A 10368-nucleotide genomic window follows, 5' to 3' on the forward strand; every position below is an offset into this window, starting at 1 on the left:
AATATAAGTGGGACCCACAGGTAAGAGGAGAGAAAAAAAAAGTGGTGGGACCCAATCTCTTTTTATGTGTGTAAGAAAATTGTTTATTTCGTATAAAATGAAATAAACATAACCCATATATTTTTTTTGGATACATCAGGAATCAAATACACACATCCTAACACAATTTACCTTGACTTCCACTACTAGGCTAGCCCTACTGGCTACAACTTATCATTATTGTCAGGCAAGAGTTATGAGAAAAAAATAGTAGTTTTTTTTTTGGTAAACAAAAAAAAATAGTAATTTTAATAAAATTTTAATTTTATTTGATCTAAGAAATAAATTACTTAACTCTACCCATTTAATTTTCAAATTGATTTCTGAATTGTTTGATGAAGAGTTTAGGTCTGTTTTCCTTGATAGGGTGAAGACTTACACCCCCTAGTCTTTCATGTCCCATACTCTATTAATTGTGTTATCTCAAGTGAACTTCGATGTCTTGCTTTAATTTATCATCAAATAAATTTGAAATTGATGATGAATAAAATATTAAAGTGATAATTTATTGAAGGAGTTTTCATTTGTCCTTTAACATGATATGGTAAAGTTTCTTACACACACAACATTTTGTGGGGCTCGCATTTTTTGAAGCAAAAAAAAACAAAAAACTAAGACACGAAAAACGAATCTCAGTGACATGATACAATCATTTTTCCCACAACATAACTTTTATAAAATCATTTATTTAATATCTCATATAAGTGTTTATTCTAATACTAAATTAAATATGTATTAAGACTTCAAGATTATTATGTATATAACCGTATCTCTCTTCGGACATCAGGTCATATATCATCTCAAAGTTAGTTAATTAGTTATCTCTTTTTATTATTAAAAATTTAATTATTTGTTTATAATTTCAAAGGATTAATGTCGGATTGAATTTGTTTACAAATATAGTTCATTTCCTTACTTTGTATATAATTAAGCTTCTGATCGAGTAATGTATGAATTATATTTGTAATGAATTAAATTCTCAAAATTGAGTTGTGAATGTTGGCGATGCTAATTAACTGCAAGCGATCCTGATAAAAACAATTGACAAAGTTTCTTATGCGTTAAGCATAGTTTGCCTTTTCTGCTATAAAGCGCAGCTCTCTTTGGCATAGAATTTATGAACCTTGAAAAGTAATGCGTGAAAGAAAAAGAATGAAAGATTACGATCACATGATTATAGTAGAGAGGCTCCACCTATACATAAATGACGACAGAGGAGGGGAACCCCAGTTAAAAAAGGAAACGATTGTTTAGACACTATAAACTATAAAGAGAAGTGAGACCCATGTGTAGAATAGAACTACAAGACCCTCGTTTAAAGGATAGTAGGCTTGTTATCAAAAAAAAAAAAAAAAGGATAGTAGGCTTTTTTTATTTTTTTATTTTTGCTGCTGTCTTAAGCAAAGGGATTCAAACATGAAAATATGCAAGTTGGAGTTTAATTTTCCTTTTAAATTGCTAGCGAGGGGGTAAATCTTTCTATTAAAGAATTGTATAAACCATTAAAAAAGCTCTCATCTTACATCTTAGGCTTTTGGGTTGAAATAGTTCTTTACTCGATATCAGAATCACCGGTGCGATTCCCACTGCCTACATTTAGTTAATAATTAATTATGTCATGTGTGAGTTTTTTAGTACAAGTAGATGGACTTTGTACATTGTCCACTTTTCAAGCTAATAGACTCTCGTGTGAAGGGACATGTTAGAAAATAATATAAACCATAAAAAAGGCTATTACGTCTAAACTTTTGAGTTAAATTAGTTCTTGTTAACATTAAAAAAAATAGGTTCTTTAAATCAACATCTTCTTGGTGAAGGAAAGTACCAATCCTTTTTTTTTTTTTTTTTTTTGGGGTACAGGAAAGCTTCAGTATCTCTTAGTTGACTAGGTACATGTTTGATCGTGATTTTTCTCTTTAGTGAAAACATGGCCCTATTGGTTTTCCTTTTTTCGTTTTTCCAATTCAATTCTCTGGAAACTTTACAAAAAAAAAAAAAAAAACTAACTAAAATTAAACGAAGCCGAACTACATTGTGGTAAAGAAAACTGTTAAAGAAAAAAAGAAGCTTCGTCTTTAGAAAGACTTGCAGCTTGACATAAAGTGAGTCGATCTGAGTCATCTATGCATCAACAATTCAAGTTCACAAATAAAAAAGAGGACAAAAGCCTAATTCATATTATCATAGTCAATTTATGTGCAAATCTACTAAGAAAACTTTTAAATTTTGGTAAATTTAGAATAAAATTTAAAAAAGGCAAATCGAGGATAATGGGTTAGTTAGATACTGATTTATGAAACTTTGCAATCCCATGTAAATTATATAAACATAAAATAACTTAAAGCTTAGTCATTTCTCTGGCAGAAAGGGAATGTAGACACCGCAATCACATGCAAGACTTTCCTATAAAAGTAACAACCCAATTTTGGAGAAGCATTTTAGTGAATGGGTCAGACCCATATTAGATAGGAGTGAATCAATGTTTTGGTGGTGCAATATATACCTATATAACAACCAATATGGGTCTTTTTTAATTTTGATCTTTCGGATAAACAATGGCTTAATTGAAGTCATTTGTTGTTGACAATGAATTAAACGTATGAGCTTTATACAGTATATATTTCTATAAACTCTTGCCCCCAAGTTTTTGTAACCGCGTGTCTATTTCTCAGTTCATGATTGTTAAGAGATGTTGGATGAAAATGGCAATCAAGAAATTTCTCAAATTTGTGGTAGCTAATTTGTGAAAAAATAAAATAAAATAAAATAAATAAATAAATAAAAGCAAAGAAGAAAAATAAATAAAATTAAATATAAGGATTAAAAAATTATATATTTTCAGCCATGAATAATAAACCAATATACTCGAATGCAATTTTTTCATGCTACATGCATGTTAAATAACACCCCCAAGTGTTTGTTTTTTTGGTAAACACCCCCAAGTGTTTTCACTCATGCATAATTCTGTATTTCAAAAGTATGACTCCACATGACAACAATTTGTCGATTCTCTTAATATAGAACTGAAAAAAAAATCTAATAGAGCATTCATAAGCTCTAAAAATCCGAGTTGAAAAATAGTAAATAACCTATACAATACTAGATGAACAAACTCCAGACTAGGCAAATATATATAATTTGTATTTACCAATATATATATATATAATTTGTCATGTTATATATGGAATAATTCGCCAGGTATATTTCCTCGTAAGTAATATTACGGATTAGGAAAGCATGACTCCATGTGGCAGCAATTTATCGATTCAGTTAATCAAGAACGGGAGAAAAAAAAATCTTATGGGACATTCATATATAAGCTCCAAAAACCTGAGTCGAAAAATAGTCAATAACTCACTACTAGAAAAATCTCAATTTTCGACGGAAATTCATTGATTTTCCGTATAAGTTGGAATAAAAGGATTGTGTATTCATGTGAAGTACACAAAAGATTGAGAAGAAATTGTTTCGTTAAATTATGAAATCAGTTTTGTATTGTGTATTGATATGTTAATTTTTAATTGTTAATTTTTCAAGGTTACAATATATATTTATTGTACACCGCTCGCTATTTGTATAAGCCTTTTTTAATACTTAGCCTAATATATCATATGGACTTTGTTCATTTAATATATTGATTAGGGAGATTTGATTTTGATATGTTGTTTACTTTGATTATATTTTTTATCAGGTGCAGTACAAAAAATAGGTATTCATTTTGTAGAGAGAAATTTTAAAAAAAATTCTAAAAAATTTATATGGAATTTTTTTTTCGTTGAAAATCTTTACATTAGTTTTTGACGAAATTCCATTGATTTTCAGTTGAAAATTTTTGACGGAATTTATTTTCCGTCGAAAATCTTTACATCAGTTTTTGACGAAAATTCATTGATATTTCGTTGAAAATTTTCGACGGAATCCATTTTTCGTCGAAAATCATCAAAACAATTTTCGACGGAATTCCATTGATTTTCTGTTGAAAATTTTTGACGAAATTTATTTTTCGTCGAAAATATTTAGATTAGCTTTCGAAGGAATTTCATTGGTTTTCTGCCGAAAATTTTCAACGAAATCTGTTTTCCATCGAAAACCATCACAATAGTTTTTGACAGAATTTCATTGATTTTTCGTCAAAAATTTTCAACGGAATCTTTAATTCCTTCGAAAAAATTATCAACGAAGAGAAATTCGACGGCTTGAATTCCATCGAAAACTTCATTTTCGACGAAATTTTTATCATTTTCGACGGGATTTTTCTGTAAAAAAAAATGAACTTTTCTAGTAGTGACCTATACAATATTAGATGAACATACTTCAAACTAGTATTTAGTTCTTAAACGGTATTGCAATTGATGTTTCAATCCTTGAGTTTTCTCAAAGTATCCCCCAGCCGATAGCAGAAAATTAAATTAATCCTTTCGAGGCATAGAGATCTCTAGAGTGGGTTTTACCTCTACTAACAAATTTTTTTTTCATATACACGACCGGAGATTAAACCCCTGTCAGTATGTTTAAGGAACTCAATCATTTACCAACTGTACAATCGGACTTTGTCGGTAATAATGTTTTAATCCTTGCTAAGACATAATTAGTGAGGAGTTATTAAATTCAATAATTAACTCAGTTAAGGTACTGAATCAGTGGTTGAATTGAATTTACGTAAAGAAACATAATAAATATATATAAATAAATATAAGAGTTATGTTATATTTACAAATTCTTACAAACTACACTATATTCCGCGAGTAATACATACTCTTTTAGTATGTACTACTTGTAGTGCATAATATAATTTATAAACAAAAAATTTATAAATATAACATACCTCTAAAAATAATATGCCAACTAAAATAGTGATATGGGTTAGTGATTAACATTATTGTCACAATTTTTAAGAATTAGTTAGTGGTCCGGTGGTAATAACATTGCCTTCAATGGTGAAAGTTTATTATCATTGCTATACAAAAGGAAAATTTTGATGATATTCAATTCAAATATAATAGTTAGATAAATTAAAGTGGTATAAATTATTTATTTACTCAAAAGTTGATAGCAGTGTTGGCAATAATTCTACCTGTATAAATTTTTGAAGAAAAAAAAAGTCACTTTATCATATAAAAGGTGATGCATAGCAAAAGGTGATCAAACAAAATGATCTTCAATTCGAGGCCGTGATAAGAAAAGAAAAATTGTTTAATTAATTGTCAAACATCAAACTTAGCCGGTTAAGTATCGTCCCCTTTTCATGAAGACCATGTTAGCTTTTCTCTCTCATTCTCAGCCCATATATATGTAAGTACGAACTTAATTCATTAATGTGCCTGTCTGCAGCCTCACTTAATTCATTAAGAGTCCAAATTCCATTTTCTTTTTTGTTTTGTTTTTTTTTTTTTCCCGTTAACAGTCAAAGTTTGAAGAGGAGGTTTAGCTGTTTAAGCAAATGGAAAAGCTGAATTTTATTAAAAATGGGGTGAGCAGATTGCCTCCTGGATTTCGTTTCCAGCCAACAGATGGAGAGCTTGTCTTTCAGTACTTGAAATGTAAGATCTTCTCATTCCCCTTGCCTGCCTCTATCATTCCTGAGATCAATGTCTGCAACTACGATCCTTGGGATTTGCCAGGTACCTAACAACTCCCAAAATTTACATAATAAAAGGTTATTTATTTTATTTCGAAAATTTCAAAATAATATTATCTTGAATTGCACGAGATAATCATAATTTTTTTTCATATTTATATATAGAGTAAGATTATATTGATAATTTTTTTTTTACAAACTTACAAACTAAATTATGTCTTACTGATAAGACTCTACTCAAGAGTGTCTTACTGGTAAGACATAGTGTAGTTTATAAGAGTTTGTAAACAAAAAGTTTGTAAACAAAAAGTTTGTAAATATAACATTCTCCATATATAGAGATAGGATCAACTTACACTAGTATAAGAATAATAAATCTTACACCAAATCTTAACCATTGATTTCCGTGCATCCAACAGTTGAGATTTATTAGAAATTAAAAATTAATTAATGAGTGAGACCTAATAAATCTTAACCGTTAGATACAGAAAATCAATGGTTAAGATTTGGTGTAAGACTTATTATTCTTACACTGGTGTAAGATGATCCTGCCCCATATATATATATATATATATATATATATATAGGGGCAGGATATTCTTACACCAGTGTAAGAGTTATAACTCTTACACTCAATCTTGACCATTGATCTACTTGTATCAAATGGCTCACATTACTAAAAAATTTGAACCCTTAGATATAAGTGGAATCAGTGGACAAGATTGAGAGTGTAAGTTACACTGGTGTAAAATGATCTTGACCCATATATATATATATATATTTGAAATGGAGAAAAAAAATGTAGAATTGAAAAAATTGATAATGGTAAAAGATTAATATAATATAACCCTAAAGTTATTTCATGTACAAGATTGCTAACTTAAACCTTAAGCAACCTCTCGCTGACATTGCAATAATAATTCTGATATCATTTAACAAAATAAAGGAGAAAATTAAGTCATTAAAATTGTTCTGCTGCTTAATATGCTAAGGTCTTGCATGTTAAAAATAACGAGGAACTTAACGATTCTTGTTTAATATGTGTGTTTAATTAGGAAATTGTGACCAGCAAGAGAGGTACTTTTTCAGCTCCAAGGAAGCAAAGTATCGAAATGGCAATCGCATGAACCGAACAACAAACTGTGGCTATTGGAAAGCAACAGGAAAAGACAAAAAAATATCATCTTCAACGTGTAATGGTATTGTGGGGATAAGAAAAACATTGGTTTTTTATGAAGGGAAATCGCCAAATGGGTCTAGAACTCATTGGGTCTTGCACGAATATCGCCTAGTCAGTGTAGAAACTAGTGCTTGCAACTCAAACCAGGTAAGTTAAAGTTTCGTCAATTATTTTAATTTTCGTTTGTAACGCAATACAAAAATCATTATATGGAAATATATTTAATGCTTTTGTACATATATATATGTTGGCAGAACCACGTAAACGAGATAGGAGATTGGGTTCTATGTCGCGTATTCATGAAGAAAAGAAGTATAGAAAGTGATGGCAGCACCACTCACATGCATAGGCAAAATACAGTTCGGGCTCCTCCAAGAATGTTTGATTTTATGATGGTAAGCAAGACCGATTCTTCTACATCTTCCTCATGTTCAAGTTCCAGTAACATCAGAGAGGTCTCTTCAAATGCATCAGACCATGAAGAAACAAGTGGTTATGCTGATTTATAAGAGCAGTATATAATGATCACTTGTTTGCAAATTAGTCTTATGTTCTATATCCATTAGAGAAAATAGATCATATGCCAGAGGATACGCAAAGTGATTTGCTCCACGCACCAGAAAGAACGGTCATTATAATGAATGTATCATATGCTTGTTTCCTATCATAAATATTAATCTTGTAATGTGCTTATTTTCCTGAATTTAGTTGTACTTTCAATAATGAGCTCAATCTGGTCATAAATTATAAGAATAGAACTAAATGAGTATTTGAATTTCGATTCCATTACAAATAACTTTTATTTTATTTTATTTTTTGTCTTAAACCATGTGGACCAGACCACAACCACATAAGTGTTTTTCTCCAATCGGTAATGATTGAAAGACTCTTTTGTCAAGATTAATTTTATTGTTTCCTATAACGTAGTGTCTATGTACATGCATAAATATGATGTTACATGTGCCGTGGTAACATTTTTCCAAATTAATTTTAGATTAGTTTTTGCAGTATTTATAAAATCCTAAATAATAATTAAAAGGGAAGGATCCGTTTATACATTTTTTTTTACAAACTTTTGCAAATTACAAATGTACTCCTGGAAGTACATAGTGTAACCTAGTATATTTTCGGGAGTACATATTGTAGTTTGTAAATAAAAAATTTATAAATATAATCCTCCCCATAATTAAATATGAATTTTGGCAAATATATTATTACAAAAATATTTATAAAAATTGTTAGAAAATTGGAGGTGTTACGGCCACTGAATCAAATCAATTTGCAAAATCAAACACTCTTGGAACATATGGTAAGGAGTCTGAGCCCTTAACTAGAGGTCTCGAATTCGAATCCTGAGAATGAAAAAAAATAAATTGGAAAAGCTTTTTAATTGAAGCCTGCGAGCTTTTTATTAAACGAGTTTTTATATATATTCAAGTCTGGTTCGCTTTTATATATATTCAAGTCTGGTTCCAACATGTAAGCTCAGACTTGTTCGGAGGCTACCATCATTTGGTGGTGATCCTAAATTTCTATTAGCACATTTAGTTTCCTTCACGTACCGGCCAGCTTTACTTCATGTCCTCGTTATCTTTTTTTAATTATTACCTTTATTAGTGAAGATGTATATGCATGTCCATCAAATTACGATCATATATGATGATAATAATAATAATATTATTATTATGAAATAGTTAAACCCAAAATTTAAGATGTTAATTGAATTTACCTTCCTTATTTGACTACATTTGATTATGGAATTCCTTTTAAAAAAATAAAGTGTTTTTCTTTGCTCTTTTCGAAACAAACACATGTTTGCTTCTTATCCTTTTAATCCCTATGAAGTTGACTGTCCTTAGAAATGAAATTCAATTTGAAGTCATTTTTTTTTAATCTTAATTTGAAGGTTAGTTTTTTTTTTAATACTTTTCACCAGTTAAAATAAAAGTTGTAGAACTATTGGGTCAAGTGGAACAAATACCAAATTTTTAAATTTAATTATCAAAATAATTTTTAAAAAAATTACTATTTGTGTTAGATAAAAAATGTCTGAAGCACTTCGAATCATCAGGTATTGAAAAGGAATTTGCTCTATACTTTATAGAGATGTCGTCGAGGCATACTACAAAAGGATTCAAATCATTGCATATTGAGAATGCATATTTGATCATACACTGAGTTGGTCGAGAATCACATTAGCTAGGGAATTATTTCTCTCATATTGTTGGAGAGAATTCCTATCCTATACCGAGACAAATAAAGTGGAGTCCATTGTTAAAAAGAAAAAAAGAAAAAGAAAAAGAATAACTCTTCTTTTGATATGAGGAGAGCATGATCAGAGTACTATCTTATGTCAAATGAGAAAATAATTTTTCATTCACTTATTGGGTTATAAATTCAAAAACATCTGCCTTAATCAAATTTATGACTCATTAAACATGACTGACATTTTCAAGGAAGTTATCATAAAAAATCTAATCTTAACTAAATTTATGATTCATTAAACATCCTGACGAACGTTTTAGAGGAAGTTGTCATATTTGGAGAGCTAAAATTTGTGATTGCTTGAAACTTGATTGATTTATGTTTTTTTAAAAATATTGTTGGATTATCTCTCCTTAATTAGATACAAGTTTCAATGCATGGAATAATGAAAAGGCTTCATGGGAAAATGAAAGGACTTCATGGGAGAACGAAGAGTTGTATTGAAATCCTCCAGATTAAATGAAGAAGACTCTGGGTGAAGAGATGAGATTAACAAATTGAGGGGAAGAAATCCTCCATGAGAGAAAGAATCCGAGTGAATACCTCTAAGGAGAAGTTTGAGTGAGACCTCTCTAGCAGTGTTTTAAAACTCCACCCCGCCCCCGGGTTGACCCGGGTCAACCTGACCCCTCCCCTCTGAGGGTTGGGGTCACAAGTTGGACCCTATATGCACATCGACCCCTCCGACCCCCAAAACCCGGCCAGGTTTCAGTGACTCCCGGGTCAGAGGGGTCAAAGGGGATTACTGTATGTTTTTTTTTAAAGAAAATTCCATGAAACAAAATTGTTTTATTAAAAAAATAAAATAAAAATGCTTGCAAACCTAAATCTAATCGTTCTCTTCTCTCCCAGCAACCTAGACTTGTGGTATCTTGATACTTTGGTATCATTAGAATATGAATTTTGTACTTTGGTATCTTAATACTTTAATTAGGTTGTGTAATATTGACTTGTGGTTGTAATTGATGAATTATGTTAAATATATTTTGAATCTTTAATGATTGGTGATTTGTTTTTTAATATTTTCATATAAGATATATATATTTATATTTTTTTAATATATAAAAACGGGTCAGCGTAGTGACCCCGTGACCCCCCGGTTGAAGGGGAAGGAGATTCAAGGGGAAGGGAGGGGAAGGAAGGGAAGGTAATTGAAGGGTATTCTCTTCTCTTGTTTAAAATTAAAAAAATGGTAAGGAAGAAATTAGAGAGTCAATGAAATATTTTTACAATTTTACCCTTTTATAAAAATTAATATAATTATTTATTTTACAAATAAAATTAAATGTAAAATTTTTAAAAAAAT

The 10368-nt window shown here is 29.9% G+C and overlaps 1 protein-coding gene across 1 annotated transcript; it reads left to right on the forward strand.

The window, feature by feature from the left end:
• Positions 1–5479: 5479 nt before the first annotated feature.
• Positions 5480–7440, forward strand: LOC133294800 (NAC domain-containing protein 83-like). The gene is made up of 3 exons (XM_061493551.1): positions 5480–5660; positions 6673–6944; positions 7052–7440. Exons 1-3 carry the CDS (start codon positions 5480–5482, stop codon positions 7304–7306), a joined length of 708 nt encoding a protein of 235 aa, XP_061349535.1. The 3' UTR covers positions 7307–7440.
• Positions 7441–10368: the final 2928 nt, after the last annotated feature.

Source organism: Gastrolobium bilobum, unplaced genomic scaffold (assembly GCF_033153095.1).
Source record: "Gastrolobium bilobum isolate Gb01-03AN ecotype WA unplaced genomic scaffold, APGP_CSIRO_Gbil_v1 utg32454, whole genome shotgun sequence".
In the NCBI taxonomy this organism is placed as follows: domain Eukaryota; kingdom Viridiplantae; phylum Streptophyta; class Magnoliopsida; order Fabales; family Fabaceae; genus Gastrolobium; species Gastrolobium bilobum.